Source organism: Pecten maximus, chromosome 14 (genome assembly GCF_902652985.1).
Source record: "Pecten maximus chromosome 14, xPecMax1.1, whole genome shotgun sequence".
NCBI lineage: Eukaryota > Metazoa > Mollusca > Bivalvia > Pectinida > Pectinidae > Pecten > Pecten maximus.
In genome coordinates, this window is record NC_047028.1 from 22000262 (window position 1) to 22020031 (window position 19770).

The 19770-nt window shown below is 36.1% G+C and overlaps 2 protein-coding genes across 2 annotated transcripts in view; one reads left to right on the forward strand and one right to left on the reverse strand.

Moving 5' to 3' along the window:
* The window catches only part of LOC117343016 (acetylcholinesterase-like), a 57443-nt gene extending 47954 nt beyond the window's left edge, over positions 1 to 9489 (forward strand). The window contains exon 3 of the mRNA XM_033905341.1: positions 8035 to 9489. Coding sequence (XP_033761232.1) covers positions 8035 to 8138 — 104 coding nt within the window. The 3' untranslated portion in view covers positions 8139 to 9489. The remainder of the gene's footprint in view (positions 1 to 8034) is intronic.
* LOC117343015 (protein FORGETTER 1-like) overlaps positions 80 to 19770 on the reverse strand; it is a 45992-nt gene continuing 26301 nt past the window's right edge. Inside the window, 7 exon segments of the mRNA XM_033905339.1 lie at positions 80 to 2003; positions 3699 to 3849; positions 5238 to 5343; positions 6655 to 6738; positions 17484 to 17566; positions 17842 to 18018; positions 18642 to 18743. Coding sequence (XP_033761230.1) covers positions 1227 to 2003; positions 3699 to 3849; positions 5238 to 5343; positions 6655 to 6738; positions 17484 to 17566; positions 17842 to 18018; positions 18642 to 18743 — 1480 coding nt within the window. The 3' untranslated portion in view covers positions 80 to 1226.

Here is a 19770-nt window from a genome sequence, read left to right on the forward strand (position 1 = left end):
CGTTTCCCTTTGTTTTAAGCCGATATTATTGTGGTAGAAACAGGTCACACGACTCGAAATTGTTGGATATGGAATTTATTTCAAACTCGTAAGTTATTTTTTAAAAGTTGCAAAAAACACTCGCTAAAGCTCGTGTCTTTTGTAACTTTTAAAAAATAACTTACTCGTGTGAAACCTCTATTTATCCATACAGGAGAAGAAGATTAAAGATAACAAACATGTTAGCACTAATCTTAAAAAAAATTAAATTAAAAACTAAAAACCAATATGAATTTCTTTGGTGTCCAATTTCAAGGGCAAAAGATCTTATATGATTAGTGACAACCATTACATATTCTATCAACCTGTCTGTAGACAGCCGAGTGCAACAAGGGAATGTAGAGTGAAGCCTACAGGTTTACATGTGTCAAACAATCACAATTATTCACCTGAACATAAAAAACCAACGACACAATCAATGCATGCACCAGGCTATATACAACTTTATCATCATTAAAAAACACTCATTCATCTTTTCATGTATACAACATCTTAGTAATCAATTTTTCATCATTTAAAACATTCTTGGCTCACAATGCTATATTTGTCTCACTAAACTTTCCATATTACCTACCGGCTTGTTTATGTAATGACTCACTGTATTTTAAACACATGACAAATTACTCGTAAATACAAATTTCTCAGCACTATTATATATCATTGTCAACATAGTCTGTAAAACTTAATAATTTATATCCAATTTGATACATCTGGTGTATTTTAAGCTAACATCCAGTTTTCATCAATAAGTGACCCCTAAAACCTAGTGTCCATTGGTATTAAATGATGGATATGACCCTCAAAATGTAGTATTGCATAACCATGTGACCCCTAGTTCCTATAATGTCCAACTGTATTAAATGATGAATTGACCCTCTAAAATGTAATAAACATCTGCAGTACTTCATAACCATGTGACCCTGGGCCCCAGAACCAGTGTCCATCTGTTTAGTAATGAATTAACCCCATAAGACCCAGTGTCCATCAGTACTCTGTAACTATGTAACCCCTAGAACTTGTATTCAATAATGGACTGCCCCATAACACCCAGAGTCCATCAGCACTCTGTAACTATGTGACCCCTAGTACTTCTATTCAATAATGGACTGCCACGGGACCCCTAACACCCAGTATCCATCAGTTCTCTATAACGATGCCACCCCTAACACTTAGGATCCACACTTACATCATTCTATGAGACAGTTGTCTATATGCTGATTAATTTCAGTGTTTTTTACTTCACCCTCAAATTCCTTCCCACATATTGGACAGCTCATATTAGGTTTAGCTTCCTTCTTTGCTGTAGCTTTGGCGAACATTGACATGATATTTGATTGTCGAGGTCGTTTGGCCGCCCTTGAAGATTCTCCACTCGCTGCACTACGTTTCTTAGATATACTACTTTTCCCTGAGTTTGAATCTGGTTTTGAGATTGGACTATTGGAAATTTTACAGTTTGTATCACTAAGCTCAGACTTAATGATAGACATACTATCAGAACTTGTCTTTGAAGAGTTACTTTCTCTTGTTTCTGAACTTTGAACATTGCTTGTACTCGAACCGCACTTTTCTAGATTAGCACTAGACTGGGACAACAGCTGCTTGTCATCATTTTCTGTCAAATTATCAGAATTATGATTTTTGTTGGATGTTGTGTTGTCATTGCATGAAGACACGATCGAGTCCTTATCTTCATCAGACAAATGTTTGTCCAGTCCGGACTGTGATGGGGAACTCGGTGAACCTGATCTTGATTCACATGCATTCTCTGTCTTCTTCTGCCCAGCAGATTTGAAGAATGTTTTCAGTGTGACTGGTGGTCTCAGAGCACGAGCTAAAGATTTGGCATTAACAGGAGTTACTTCCTCGACAACAGACTTAACTTCCTGTTTCCCATCATCCTCTACACTACTACTCGTAGCATCACTTCCACTGGCAGCAACACTATCGTCAGGGTTTCTCACCTATGGAAATATATAAAGGGAAAGTGACCAGGGGCTCACAGAGATATACCGCCACACCATCTCAATAGTGGTCAAGTGTAACCTTTGGTGCTTTGACCTTGACTTATGATCACCGAAATCTAATCAGGTGTAGAATTGATGACATGATGAGTAGGTGTGAATATGAAATAAATCTGTCCAAGGGTAGTTGATCAGGGCCCAGTTGTTCAAAAGGTGATTAACTTAATCACTTGATTAGTGAAAATTCTATTTCTCCTTTGTTGCAAAACCTGTGAGTATATCGTCTTTAAATTATGCCAGTTGGAAGAGAATTAAGAATTACAAACTGTCATAAAGTTTGGTCAAGTTAGTTCTACCAGAAACTATTATATCAGGATTTGAAAAATGTTGTTAAAATGTGATTAGCCTAATCAACGTTTGAACAACTAGGCCCAGATTTCTTGAAGAAAAATTGCAGATAAAGAGAATGCTATATACGAACCCCCTCCCCATTTACAAAGTGTGAGTATACTAACATTTAATATCTTACACTAGCAGCAGTAGTATAATGACTAATGAGAAAATAATTCATATTTTTTGTTATTAAAAGCATTTATCTTTTTTACATCAAACTTTTAGTAAATCCATAATTTGAAACATCAAACTTTCACAAGTAACATAAAGAAACCTGTGATAATATAAAACAGGTTTTATAAGTCACTAACCTCCTGGCAGACTAACATTGTTAAACCTTATGTACGGGAAGCAATTATTATTCCATCGATCCAACGTTTATATTATCTAATGTTCTTAAATTAATCAATACATGTGAAGCCTTGTTTGCTTTCCAACAGTTTAACAGTTAATATTCTGGCATAAATGATCTGGAATCTACTGTTAGCAATCAAATTCAATTATGTAAAACTTTCAAATCAGTCTTCAGAGTTTTAACCTAAACACCCAACTTGGTAATACAATCACCTATCGACAAGAACAAACTTAAGTTGATTTGTCTTCATCTGCTACAGGGAAAAAAATCTCAATATCAAGCTAGAACCCAATATGCTTGAGAGAAGCCTAAGTATGCTCAGCTGTGATCTCGACTTGCCCGCAGTGTAGTCTTAAACTGCCAAAGTTTGGAAATCAATGTCAAAAATTAGTCAATTATCATCTGTTAGGAGAATTACAAGCCTACTAGTGACCCTGATTGATACAGCAGCTAAAGATGTGTACATGGTTTCTTTTGAAGACGGAGTGGTGCTCACTCAGATAACCGCAATTATTAACAGAGGTTTTTACAGCATGCTCTCGCACAGCCTCAGAATCCATACGCTAATTACAGACCGTCATCAATTTTTACATGGAAGATTACGTTACAGCTTATAATTAAACCAAATTAATACATTCGAAATGATTTCCGATCTCTCCGACGTGGAACTTGATATGATAGATGTACATGGAAATACACATCAGATAAAACCAGTTGTTTGTGGAAATAAATCATCAATAAATATCGAAAAAAATTAATTGAACTTCGTCAAGATGAATAATAGTGTTTGAAAAAGACTGAATTAAACTGAGATATCTCATTATTAGGGACGAAGAAATTGATCTTGCTGATTGTATTAACAGCCATTCTATCCAGGTCAATGTAAACAGGACTTATTCCAATATATTGAATTTTATTTATAAATTCCACAGTTCTGAAATACTTACTGACTGAGAGAGTTGTATCCTTTCCACCATATGCTGCTCCTTGAGGACTTTCTCTACCTCTGACAGAAGAATAAGTGGGTAGCGCACCCCCACCACCCTCTCTCCACTGTCCAGCTGTACCCGCACCACACGCACAGACGACTCAGACTTACTACAACATACAATATAGACTTAATAATACATTATAGACTTAATATATAATTAGTGTATCCACACCCAAACACAGATGATTCAGACTTACTGCAACATACATCATTGACTTAGTGTATCTCCAACAAACACTCAAACAATTCAGACTTACTCAACATACGTCATAGACTGAACATGATTGTATCTACAACAAACACACACATGACTTAGACTTACTCAATATAAATCATAGACTGAGTGTATCTACAACAAACACACACATGACTTAGACTTACTCAACATACATCACAGACTTAGTGTATCTACAACAAACACACACATGACTTAGACTTACTCAACATACATCACAGACTTAGTGTATCTACAACAAACACACACAAGACTTAGACTTACTCAATATAAATCATTGACGGAGTGTATCTACAACAAACACACACATGACTTAGACTTACTCAACATACATCACACACTGAGTGTATCTACAACAAACACACAGGTGACTCAGACTTACTCAACATACATCACACACTGAGTGTATCTACAACAAACACACAGGTGACTCAGACTTACTCAACATATATCACAGACTTAGTGTATCTACAACAAACACACAGGTGACTCAGACTTACTCAACATACATCACAGACTTAGTGTATCTACAACAAACACACAGGTGACTCAGACTTACTCAACATATATCACAGACTAAGTGTATCTAACAAACATATGGATGATTCAATATTACAGCAACAAAATATATGTATTTCATACCCAAAACAAGCCTAAATGATTCAGATTTACTGGAGCAAAATATATAAAATGGAATTTGTGAGCCCACACTGTGTACCTAGAAGACACAGTCCCATAGCATGTGCCCCTTTTTCTGCTACAAATCTGCACATGTTGATAATAGCTTGATCATTTTAATCTTTTGAATCGTTCTCATCATGGAAGTGCACTTATTGCACTTAATGCACGATAATGTCATTGTGATAATTGGCTTTGAGGATTTATTAACGGCACACTGCAGAGGCGCTGTCTGCTAAATCCTGTCATATGCTGAAATTTACAGATCAATTGTTTGATGTTGAGTTGTTAGAGAATCCAGGGCCAAGCATCATCTTGATGACATGCCAATTACAGTTTTAATGTTGTTTTAGCTTGGCAACACTGACAGCCTTGTTTCAAACAAAAAAAATAGTGCTAGACATATTACACTTATTATGAGGGCTTGTGAACAGTGGGTGACTGAAAGCTTACCTCGGAGTTATAATTAGGGGCACAGATTTTTTTTCATTTTTTTCCCGTGATTTTAATTAATCGAATGGAACTACATGTACCTGGTTTACACAGTAAAAGTATAGTCCAAATTATGTACTTGGTACTTACCTGAGGTTTAGTTTGGCAGCGAACCGGTTCAATGTGGCCTCAAGCACAGACATCAGGGAGACAATACTACCACACACAAGGTGAATGTTATAACACCGTATACCAACTGTGGAGAAATGAAACAGGGGAAGTAATTAATGTCAGTTTACATGTCAGGGGACTTAACCCATGTCAACAGGGGACTTAACCCATGTCCACAGTCAGGGGAGGTAACCAATGTCTGACCTGTCCAAAAATTTCTGATCCGAATTCATTTTAATGCTGGAAGCCCCCCACCAATCCCCCATCACTGCCATCCCAATAACCCACCAACCAACCAACCAACCAACCCACTATAAACAATATATTTAAAAGTATACAAATATTTTCCAAATCTGCCTGGTGACTTTCAAACAGTGGGCCAGGGATGGGTATCAGCAATGGAACAAAGTACAAAGACATGTCGGCAGTGGACGTAGTGAGAAGGTCTATTAAAGTCAAATGACCACTCAGTGGACAGTTTGGTGACCATGTATCAATTATGTAAGATATACCTTAGTTGCCTCAGTCTGGTACATTATTGGGACATTTAGTAGTAGCAGTTTGGATGTCATTGATAGACAACTACTTCACTGAAGGGTCTAGACAAGGAGTGGAGACGTTAGAGTGAATTTTATAATTAACTACAAATACTGGTCACTGTCGTCTTAGACCTTCATCAACTTCTCAGTTTCCATGACGATACCCTGACTGCATGTTTTAAGTAATTGTCAGGTGTCTACTCTTCGTCTAGTAGCATTCGTGATCACAAAATAAATAGGAAATGCAATTTACGAAAACATTCAATTTCCCAATTTAGTCTTAATAGGATATACAGTGAGTAAAATGGGGGAGAATGTCTCTGATATTTGTGCATGTCTGGAAACGTTCCTTTCAGAAAAATCTGCCTGAAAGCAAGCAATAAAACCATACCTGTTTATGCTCTAACTTAGCTTACGTATTCCATTAGTCAAGAACTCTCAATGTTCAGTTTTATTCAGTATGTTGTAACTGTCCTGAGGATGGTCGGGTTGCACAGTGGTAACACACATGCCTTTAACCTAGGCAGCCTGGGGTCACCTGCCGGACTACATGGGTTTTTACCAGGGTAGTTAGGTTTCCTCCCACAGTAAGGCCGCACATGCACTTCCATTCGGGCCAACAAGCGTGAATAACATAAGCTGATATAACTTGTGTCGTTATTGTTGTAAAACAAAAAAAGTTTACATTACTCTCCTAAGAGCAGCTTTTCATTAATTTTTTATTTTTTTTTAAGAGAGAAGCTGAGAACAAAAGGCCAATTTACTAAAATACATTTATTATTTACCTGGACACCACCAGGGATTCACAGGTAAATGTTGGACTTATAGTGATACCATCCTACCATGATAACACTTACCTTTACAGCGGCGGCCATTCTTACAGGATTTCCCATGGACACACTGATCCAGAGCCTGTTCGTACAGCTCCGTCCATGCCTTCTCTGTAACGAACATTCATCATGTACAAAAATATCAATAAAAAAAAAAAAATTATGTACATGTATTTATTGTTCAGGTTCATTATCGACTACATGTCTATGCAAACCATGCGGAAACATTTTATAATACACTGTGAAAGCCTCGGGAATACTGTTTTCCCTTAAATTTGTTGAGAATAAATCAGGATGATATATGCTATATGTAAGTAGTATCCTGTGAATGAACATGGTCACAAATAAACAATGGGCAAAGGATATTATAAGGGGCCCCATTGACTCTAGTATATCTATAATTGACTTTCCTATATCTATAATCAAGTTATAAACAAGAATTGACTTTTACAAATAGTAGCCAAATGGACTTCTTCATCCCCCCTCCCAAAAAAAAAAAATTTCTTTGAGTTCCAGTGTGAATAAACCTTGTTAACCAGTGTGGATAAACCTGGTCAAATGTTGTTCATACATTTTGTATTGCAGTGTGAAATAACCTGGTTAAATACTGTTTCATGAATCAGTGTGAAATAACCTGGTTAAAAGTTGTTCCCAGAATCCAGTGTGAACTAGAACACTGACCGGTTCAACAAGGGCCTGTCATGTGGCTATTTATCCTCCATAATCATCAATAAGCCATTTGCCCATATCTCTGAGGTTGAAGTTTAATGTTGTTTATCATGAACAGGCAAGCCACTTTCAATAAGAAAGAAATATATGTAGTTTGAGTTCGATCGGCCCCAAGAAAACCATGTTATTGCAAGGAAACTGATCTCCTGTTTGTAATAACAGTGACCTTGACCTTTGACCTTTGAAACTGTAAATCAATTCTTAGCAAACATTTTCAGTATGGAAGTACTGAAAGAGGTGCGAGTTAGGGTTGGCCAAAGCAAACTTTGGACTTACAATAACCTTGACCTTTGAATTTTGATGCTGAAAAGCAATTCTCTGCAAGCTCTTTCAATAAGGAAGCACTGTATGAAGTTTGAGTTACATCGCCACGGAAACTCAAGTTATTGCTTGGAAACTGATTTTCTATTTATAGTAACAGTGACCTTGACTTTTTAAACAGAAAAACAAAACCAAGCGAGCACTTTCAATAAGAAAGCACAGTATAAAGTTTGAGTTCGATCGCTGACAGATGGACAGACAGTGAATACTATAGGGTACCCGCACTTTCCTGCGGCCCCTAATTAACCTGGTTAAAAGGTGTTTCCAGAATCCAGTGTGAATTAACCTGGTTGAAGTCATTAACTGTTGCTATTTGTTTCTCGTTTTTGTACGCATTCTTCTTTTTTGTATTTTCAGAAAAGCCAAATTTGGTCTGCGATCCTCCAAATGCTGCAACCATCACCATGGCTACGATCCTCATGCCCACTCTTCTTCTGCTCCTTGTGTCCATCTTCTTGTGAGGAAGCATCACAACAGCAGGAAAGATGTCAACGCATCAGGGAATAGTTCAAATAATCATTTCCCATGTTTTACAAAGAAACAACGAAATTTCAAGGACAAACATCAAATCCCCTGGACAGAATGATTCAGAGCAGACAACAGGAAGAGCTGTCATGTCCCAGAGGTGAAAGGTCAACATGTTCAGATGACAGAAAGTGATCAGTTGTACATCTATGGGAGCCAGGCTGAGAATTACTGGATGAGGAGGAATGTTGACTGACAGTACTAGACCCACTCTGACTTACAGTAACTGGAAAGTTAGTCCGCAACCGATTACTGCACAATGAACAACGCCATTGAATAAAATGTTAAACATCAAACATCGGTTAATATGCCAATACTTTTTGTGGTAAAATATTGACCAAAACAGATTAAAATGCATTTGATTAATATCCTGATCAGTAAAATTACAATTTAAAACGGCTTCAGAAAGTAATTCAGATAATTCAATATCAGGATAATTGTAAAAACATCCGCAATGGAGAGCTACAATGATAACAGTAATATCAGAAAATTACTGGTATTTATATATAGCTGGTGTGATTCTTGGAGTGTTTCTGTTGTTGTTTAAGTTTTGTGTTGATTTCATGTTGACTGTACGTAGGACATTTGAGGATTTGTGACCAATAACTGTTTTTATGTACTTCATGAAATGTCCTCTGGTATGACAAAAGTCATATACTGAAAACTAGAAAACACTTGTTATATCTTGTACACAAAGGACTGCAGACGTGTATAGCGGCTTTGTACATTTGTAAATGTATGGCTTCGTGGAACAGTACCCAGTAAGTGTCTAAACTCCTGTGTATAGTCATATTTTAATGTCAGTTTGCCAAAATAATCCTAAAATATATCAATTATAATTCATTATTGAGATAATACAGATAATATTGACATGATACCTTCAATTCCAAAGCAATAACAATGGTCCAACCAGAATGACTGTGACAAAAGCAATCATTGACAATGGTCCAATCAGGGTGATTCTAACAAAAGCAATTATTGAAAATGGACCAATCACAAAGATTGTTACATTAGTAATTAACTGTTAAGCAATAAAGTGATTATTCTAAGCAACATCAATGTTTGTCCACACATCACTATTCATTAAACATGAAGCAATATAAAAATCAATCCCTCATTCAAATTTTGTATTCAAAGTTTTAAGACTCTGGATGTTTTACAAGTATCTGTACATGTTTCAGTCTGCAGTTGTCATACTGTGATATTGTAATTCTGTGTCGAGTTTGGTTTCTTTTATATATACATAATATATATATATATCACTATTTCCTATGCATCCGTCTTACATCTTATAGCTTATAATAAAATCGTTATCAAAGTTCCTGTAGATATTTAAGTTTGATGTTAGAATTACCCTGTTGTTAGGTGAACATGTTCTCTATGACTGTACATATAACTGTATATTAAAATTGGGCTATCCACCATAACATCAGGGACAAATGTATGTAAATTATGTCCTCTGTCAAATTTGTACCTAACTATACATGATTTTTGTATGTTTTCCCTTTGTTTTTTGTATGCTAATGCTAAATAATTAAAGTGTTAACATTCGTAGTGTACCGATGTTAGTGGTCAGTGACTACAGTGTTAACATTCGTAGTGTACCGATGTTAGTGGTCGTGACTACAGTGTTAACATTCGTAGTGTACCGATGTTAGTGGTCGTGACTACAGTGTTAACATTCGTAGTGTACCGATGTTAGTGGTCGTGAGTGACTACAGTGTTAACATTCGTAGTGTACCAATGTTAGTGGTCGTGACTACAGTGTTAACATTCGTAGTGTACCGATGTTAGGGTCGTGACTAGTGTTAACATTCGTAGTGTACCGATGTTAGTAGTCGTGACTACAGTGTTAACATTCTTAGTGTACCGATGTTAGTGGTCGTGACTACAGTGTTAACATTCGTAGTGTACCGATGTTAGGGTCGTGACTACAGTGTAAACATTCGTAGTGTACCAATGTTAGTGGTCGTGACTACAGTGTTAACATTCGTAGTGTACCGATGTTAGGGTCGTGACTACAGTGTTAACATTCGTAGTGTACTGATGTTAGGGTCGTGACTACAGTGTTAACATTCGTAGTGTACCGATGTTAGTGGTCGTGACTACAGTGTTAACATTCGTAGTGTACCGATGTTAGTGGTCGTGACTACAGTGTTAACATTCGTAGTGTACCGATGTTAGTGGTCGTGACTACAGTGTTAACGTTCGTAGTGTACCGATGTTAGTGGTCGTGACTACAGTGTTAACATTCGTAGTGTACCGATGTTAGTGGTCGTGACTACAGTGTTAACATTCGTAGTGTACCGATGTTAGGGTCGTGACTACAGTGTTAACATTCGTAGTGTACCAATGTTAGTGGTCGTGACTACAGTGTTAACATTCGTAGTGTACCGATGTTAGTGGTCGTGACTACAGTGTTAACATTCGTAGTGTACCGATGTTAGTGGTCGTGACTACAGTGTTAACGTTCGTAGTGTACCGATGTTAGGGTCGTGACTACAGTGTTAACATTCGTAGTGTACTGATGTTAGGGTCGTGACTACAGTGTTAACATTCGTAGTATACCGATGTTAGTGGTCGTGACTACAGTGTTAACATTCGTAGTGTACCGATGTTAGTGGTCGTGACTACAGTGTTAACATTCGTAGTGTACCGATGTTAGTGGTCGTGACTACAGTGTTAGCATTCGTAGTGTACCGATGTTAGTGGTCGTGACTACAGTGTTAACATTCGTAGTGTACCGATGTTAGTGGTCGTGACTAGTGTTAACATTCGTAGTGTACCAATGTTAGTGGTCGTGACTACAGTGTTAACATTCGTAGTGTACCGATGTTAGGGTCGTGACTAGTGTTAACATTCGTAGTGTACCGATGTTAGTGGTCGTGACTACAGTTTTATAATTTCTAGTGTACCAATGTTAGTAGTCGTGACTAGTGTTCAAATTTCTAGTGTACCAATGTGTATGAAGGCAATACAATACATCTACATTTCTTGGTGTGACAAATCCACACCAAACATGGGCACAAGTGTGTAACATACATTTATTTTGATTTAATCTGTTGATTTGTAGATTGGGTGTCAGCATCTCACCAAAGTATACATGTGTTGCAGTGAATCTTGACATTGTTCATATAGTATATGTTGTACAGTGGTAGACTTATATGTAATCTGAAGATGAGCATGTCTGCCTGTGAAATTTTACAAATTAGAAAAAATATGATGATTTGTATTCATGATTTGTGTGTTTTAAGTATTCAGAAGGAGAATTCAATCTTAACTGAATTTTTCTGAATTTTGATTGGCAGATACCACTATATGTGCCAAGAAAACCTTTCACGATCAGGAATAACTCCTTGTAACCTTTAAGTGGTTCAGGATTCAGCTGCTGAACAGAACACTGTTCACTATACAGCTTAATTACTACCAACTTTTAAACCATTCACAGCATAACCAAAATGTTCAACTTGCAAGGTAATTAATAGAATCTGTCAGGACACTTTTTTTTCAGCACAAACAACACTTTGAAAACTAAGCAACTAGCACCTCATTTATACATAACAGGATTAATAGAGTGACACTTTGAAGATAAAACATGGTTGTACTTGTACTAAACAAGCATTCCTTCATCAAGATGTGTCTCATCAAACTTGATTGGCTATCATTGATAAGGAAGCAACCAATCACAGCAGTGAATATATATATTTGTTAGACGGTATCATTTCAGGTGATGACCTGTCAGACCTACCACACAACTGTCAGATCAGAACGACCAGCAATCAGTTAGCTCTCTTTGAATTATCGAGTAGACAGACAATTTATCACCTCTGTGACTTAAAACAATGGCATTTATTGTTTATCCTCAATAATGAGAGCTCAGGTGCCTCATTAACGTAAAGACAATCACAAAATTGATGTACCAACATTTTTAAAAAGATAAAAGCTGATTTTCCACAAGAAAATAATTGATTGTTTGAGCAGACCGATATCAACGGACTCAGACGATGCTATGGAAATCAGTGGCAGTTATATTAGTGTACATACGCATCCAAATATTGAAAATACAAAGCATAAACACAATAACATGTAGAAAATACAAAATATGTTTTCAGTAATAATTAAATTAAGATCCTGATCAGCATAAATCTGTTATATTATAACAGATGTTTATTCTAATTCTACATTTTGGTAACGTTATCACTATTACTGGGTAATGATGGAAATGGGTTCCATTTTGATCATCGACAATTAGATACACATAAATTATGGATTATCAATTAAAATCCTTTTAAAGATTAACTTAGAAATAATGAAAGATGTGTGTTTTTCTTATAACATTTTTTGAACAAAATTATATTACAGGTCTTTGGAAACTTGAAACAAACTCAACTTTGTTAACAAAAAGTTGGATACTTGAGTAATTAATGTGATGATGCGTGTATTCAGTATTATTTGAGACATGTATTTACTGTTCTTTCATTGAAATTTTAACTGCTTAACAGTATAAACCAATGTCGATTGGGGCCAGAAACAGTATCCAGTGTACAACATTCCACACAAACCCACTCCTTATAATCATTTGTCTCGTATACCCACTAACTGGGGTTTTCTATAAATCAAGCACATTTTTATACATTTGTAATTTTATATTAGAAGTTTGACGTCTTTTTCTTCGTTAGTAGTCTAGGTTTACTTTGTAAAACATAAACCATATTAATCTATGATTAACACTTTTTCATGTTTTTGTTACAATCCAAATGGTGTGTAATTAACACATGATTCAACTGTTCCACACTAATAATGACGGTATATCATAACATCACAAATATTTTGTGATATTCATTTACATCAGGAGAAAAAAAAATATCTTTATACAAAGGAGAAGGAACAATTATTTAGCAAGTTATAAATTTCAAGAGCAATATTGAAATATACAAATAAACAGCCATTTAGCAAGTCACAAATTAAATAACAATGTTATAATGTATATATTATATAATAGCTAGTTAGCAAGATGCATATGAATGTTTTTGAATGTTTATGGGTAAAAACTCCTTAAAGAAAGAATGAAAAAATATCTGTATTGTAAAGGATTTAAAAGCATTTCATGTGGAAAATACTTGTTCTGCATTATAATTAATTAGACTTGTAAGTATTTTGATATGTTGTATATTTGAAGTGATAAATATTTGTAATATACGATTGTCAGACTATACTAAGGTAAATGGTCGCTACTGACAGTCAATCATTTTGAGCAAGTGTGGTCAGTTATTGGCCAAGGCTACCTGTACAACACTATACTTCTCTACCGAGAAACATCCTGATTGGTGGAATTTTGGGCATAATTAGCCTCGCTTGATACCTGAACAAACTTGTTCTTTAGTTAGAAAATGCCATGGGAGATATCTGTACCACTGATCATGTATAAATTTTGTGTGGTTGTCAACTAATATTCCAAAAAAAAAAAACAATTATACTTTCATACTGCAGAACTGAAATTATATCAGCAAGGTAAGAATTTTAAAACCCGTTCATCTGGCTGGTCTTCTAATTAAGCTTTTGCATTTAGCTAACAGCACTGTAGAATAGAAATGGAATTATAAGCATGGAGCAATATTAAACAGAGAAACAAAAAGATTTAACATTATAAAAGGAAAGTACAGAAGTTTTACAAGTAGATATGACTTTATATAACAAAGGGCCACAAGATACTGCTACCTGTATCTCCCAATGGGTTTTTTTTGGTGTAGGATCATCTTTTGATATCATCTCCAATGAATTTTGTATATAATCCTCTTATCATAATTATATCATTCACTCATCAATTCTAATATGACTTTTTATTATAATTAGGGTTCAAAATCAGTACTAGCTCTCTATATATGGAATAAAACACATCACTGAACCTTTTCTGAACTTTTAAGATTACAAATTAAAGATCAGCATCAAACCTTGTACAGATGATCGTCATCAAACCATGCACTGGTGATCGTCATCAAACCTTGTACAGGTGATCTTCATCAAACCTTGTACTGGTGATCGTCATCAAACCTTGTACTGGTGATCGTCATCAAACCTTGTACTGATGATCTTTATCACACCTTGTACAGGTGATCGTCATCAAACCTTGTACAGGTGATCGTCATCAAACCTTGTACTGGTGATCGTCATCAAACCTTGTACTGGTGATCACATCAAACCTTGTACTGGTGATCGTCATCAAACCTTGTACTGGTGATCGTCATCAAACCTTGTACTGGTGATCACATCACACCTTGTACTGGTGATCGTTATCACACCTTGTACTGGTGATCGTCATCAAACCTTGTACTGGTGATCGTCATCAAACCTTGTACTGGTGATCGTCATCAAACCTTGTACTGGTGATCGTCATCAAACCTTGTACAGGTGACCATCATCAAACCTTGTACAGGTGATCTTTATCACACCTTGTACTGGTGATTGTCATCAAACCTTGTTAGGCTGCTCATTGACAATGTTCTATATACCTATTTACTATAATTGTACTGGTTTCCTGTCTAATAAGAAATTGGACCAGCATGTTTGAATATATGTAAATTGTCATTATGATGTAGAAACAAATGTCTAACATCTCAATAACATTTTCATTTTTAAAAGAAAATTGATCAAAGTTATCAACTACAAATGTTGAACAAAATGAATATCTGTACAACAGTATAAACATAAACCTAGAAACTAAATGTCCTTGTTCGGTGTGGAAATACTGGATGTTATTTACATTTTGTGTAGAAGGACCATACATGGTGAATACAAGCCATTGATGACATTTATAGACTTGGAATTTTATAAATCGGAAAACAAAAATACTGCAATAATTTCAGACTAATGAAATGCATTTAGGTGATAACCCTATTGTGTTTTACAAATTTGCATCAGTCTTTAATTTTTAACACTTTTCAGGGTTGTATGAGGTCATTGATGTAATAACTGCCATCTAGTCTTAATTTGTGAATGGCATTATTGTCACATGGTCACAATTTTTTTTTTTGACTGACCAATCAAATCATGTCTTACATTTCAAATAGGTTAGAATCTAACTTTTAAGTGTCAATAATGGATTGATTTAAAACAATGAGATATGTATAATATTGGTACCATTTGAAATTCATTTTAACCACTTTTTAGAAATGATTATTGCAAATTTCCTACAGATGGGGTTACCTGTCGTATATGTACTTAGACAAATATGGAGACAGCCATACAAGATATTGAAATAACTTACCAAACAGCTAGCTATGTATTGAGGTAATTTGACAGAGAAACATGTCTGTAACATGATATTTCTATACAACTATATTTCCATTAAAAACATTGAAGAAGTAACCTTCACTTTAGGATAATTATATGCATTTTTTATCAATAGTACAGTAACCAAACCGTTTTTTTTTTATCTTAATCATACAAATGTAGATTTAGTCAGAATCACTACTACAATTAAACACTAACAGTGTAGATTAATTATGCATTTTCATTAATTGTAAATACTTATATATATATGTATATGGTTGTTCTAAGTATGGATTATCTAAATGTATACACACACATACATTACCTTATCTCTAGTTTCACTTTAGGTATACTAACTATTGACATCAGTATTTAGAATGATTAGGTTAAAACTTCTATTAGTTTAATGTTGTGTATTGTCCTGTGACTCTCACTAAACTATTCTTTGGTGCAAATTTATGAAGTTTACAAAAATAAAAATTTACTTCTCTCAATGTTGTTTGTTTTTATAACTTCTTTTATTACTTTATGACATATACTGATCTTTCTAGATTAAAAAACACTTATTAACTGGCAGACATATCTAACTTGAATTGTATAATCACACTTAGTTAGTTTCTTGTGATAAGAAAAATTCTTAATAGCAAATATGGTAGCCCTCAACCTAGCCCGAGTTTTCTCTGGCCCTGTCACCATGTCTGGTGTAGGGCCAGAGCGCACTACTATATGAAAACGTGGAATTATCCGACACCGTTTGGTGTCGCTAAGAATTTGATGCAAAAACAATAAAATCGGGTGTGACATAACACCTACCTTACATATATGGATAAATGAGATATTTATGTACCCCAAAACACCCATTTAGTCTCATCTAGGTGTTTTATTTCGTCCGTACAGGCCCTCGCTTTACGCTAGTCAAAATTTCATACTGTTGACCCGCCATTTTGTAAGTGACAGTACGACTAACCACCCAAATCGGAACGCAATGGACCGAAAAGACCACATATCATTTATTGTGTTTTTCTTCTTACAAAGTTTAAATTATGAAAACTAAGTTGATTATTTCCCAAAAGATGTTATATTCCATTAAAAAAATCATTATTTATAAATTATAAGCGATAAAATATATAAAAGTAAATGTTGTATTTTTTTTTCTTTTCGCTCCATCGCGCACAGATTAGGGTAATTAGGCGGACCGCGACCTACATAGTTAGCAATATGGCGTCGAGTCAAGTATGAAATTTTGACTAGCGTAAAGCGAGGGTCTATACGGACGGAATAAAACACCTATATGAGACTAAATGGGTGTTTTGGGGTACATAAATATCTCATTTATCCATATATGTAAGGTAGGTGTTATGTCACACCCGATTTTATTGTTTTTGCATCAAATTCTTAGCGACACCAAACGGTGTCGGATAATTCCACGTTTTCATATAGTAGTGCGCTCTGGCCCTACACCAGACATGGTGACAGGGCCAGAGAAAACTCGGGCTACCCTCAACCATGCTATGCTACAGTACAAACCAAATTCTATGGCTCTAGGCTTTCCAATTTTGTTGAAGAAGTTGTTTTTCTTTTGGCAACCTCACTCAACTATATATGGGAGGCCCTTCACGTGCTATCTAGAACAATTGGGGTAAAATGTCCACAAACACGACCATTACATAAAAGGTGGTCTGTATAGGATCCAAGCTCAAAAACTGTCCTAAGTAGGGATCGAATCATACACCTGGGATCTTGGATATCAGAGGTTGTATTTACAGTTTGGTGCTCCACTTACTGAGCAGGGGGTGCAGACAATCTGGAAGACATCTTTAAAAACACTTAAAATGGAAGGGAGAATACCTAATGTGGCAATAAAACAAGACAAACAATTCATTACTAACACTTGTAAAACAGAACACAGAACACTTGTAAAACAGAACACAGAACACTTGTAAAACAGAACACAGAACACTTGTAAAACAGAACACTTGTAAAACAGAACACTTGTAAAACAGAACACTTGCCTGCCTTGGAAGGGTCCACAGCTACATATCGATGGTTCAGATCAGTTTCTTCTTCATCAACCTGGGACAGCCCTGTGTTAGGTCTACAACAGAAAATTAGATTATCTGTCTGGTGACTAAAATTTAAGCAGGCACATTTCATAAGGTTTTTACATATGAGATAACAGATGATCTGTCGAGAGACTAATTACTAAATCAGGCATTCCTTACAAGGGTTTTTACATATATTCTCAAACCAGTAATTTTATTTGCAGAAATATTTATGAAAAGTTAAGTGATGAAAAACATAGCCATATATTCCAAGGTGACAATTTGATCTGCAGTTTTTATTATGACACAAACAATGAAGAACACCTACCTTGTATATCTAAAAAGGTGGTTAGAGTTTTCCTTCTGTGTTGCCAGGATGTAGAGTTTCCGTCCGAAAATCTCCCGCTTTGAGATATAGAATCCATCCTTGGGTCCTTTGTGAGTTTCCAGTCTAGTCAATGCTGCTGACCAGCTCACTCCTCGGTCGACCTTCAGCTCCAAAAGTCTGAAAGAATATTAGCGGGCCATGAGATGTCAGGGTAAGAGGACAGGGAAGGATGTCACATGATAAGAAACAGTGTGTGTGATGTCACATGATAAGAAACATTGTGTAGGATGTCACATGATAAGAAACAGTGTGTAGGATGTCACATGATAAGAAACGGTGTGTAGGATGCCAAAGTGTTCAGGAAGTCAAAGTGTAGGATGTCACATGATAAGAAACAGTGTGTAGGTTGTAGCATGATAAGAAACAGTGTGTGTGATGTCACATGATAAGAAACAGTGTGTAGGATGTCACATGATAAGAAACAGTGTGTAGGATGTCACATGATAAGAAACGGTGTGTAGCATGTCACATGACAAGATGGCAGTACCTGTGTTCAGCACATCACATGACAAACTGCACTGTGTAGCATGTCACATGCCAAGATAGTAGTGTTCAGCATGTCACATGCCAAGATGGCAGGATAGATCGAGATCTACTTTTATGGTCTACCGTAAGAAGGGGAATAACTCCAACTTCTCTATAACTTCTCTTGAATTCAATATAAATCCAATCAGATATTTTTAACAATATAATTGAAATCAAAAATATTTTTGATATCCTGAGTGGCTAGAAAATCTTACTTGGTGTCTGCATGTCCCTTGGTAAGGTTCTTGAACAGCCCTTTTGGTTTGTTGACCATCTCTACTGAGGAAGCTTTGATGTCCAGCATGCCCTCGTTATACCTGATCAACATGTGGAAAGTAAATCGTTATACCTGATCAACATGTGGAGAGTAAATCGTTATACCTGATCAACATGTGGAGAGTAAATCGTTATACCTGATCAACATGTGGAGAGTAAATCGTTATACCTGATCAACATGTGGAGAGTACAATCTGTCATTTACAAACTAAACTCTTATGATTATGTAACAGGAGAGGAAAAATGCAATGACCAGACTGCGACTCGAACCCTGGACCTGTCAACTCTAGGCAGACACTCGGGAACCGTTTGAGCTATCTGGCAGCTGCTGACGTTCAGCCCAGTCCAATTCTGCTACAATAACATATTTCTTTTAAAGATCAAGAACTTCAGTAGTAAAATAATTTCATTAAGAATGCAGCCAAAGCTGCCAAGAAGGGTGTCGTCATCAGGTTCTTATGTAACACGATTCCTTATATCAGGTACATGGACCTTTATATAAAGGTCATTGGCTATGAAGGACACTCTTGTCTGCTCCCTTACCGACCTTTATTGGCAGGTCTGACTGCATATAGAGGTAAAATGATTGCTACAGAGGCGATTTGAGGACCAGTGTGTTAATATGTAGGACATACCTCCCCTCTAAGTAGATTTGAGGACCTGTGTCAATATGTAGGACATACCTCCCCTCTAAGTAGATTTGATGATCAGTCTGTGTTAATATGTAGGACATACCTCCCCTCTAAGTAGATTTGAGGACCAGTGTGTTAATATGTAGGACATACCTCCCCTCTAAGTAGATTTGAGGACGAGTGTGTTAATATGTAGGACATACCTCCCCTCTAAGTAGATTTGATGATCAGTGTGTTAATATGTAGGACATACCTCCCCTCTAAGTAGATTTGAGGACCAGTGTGTTAATATGTAGGACATACCTCCCCTCTAAGTAGATTTGAGGACGAGTGTGTTAATATGTAGGACATACCTCCCCTCTAAGTAGATTTGATGATCAGTGTGTTAATATGTAGGACATACCTCCCCTCTAAGTAGATTTGAGGACCAGTGTGT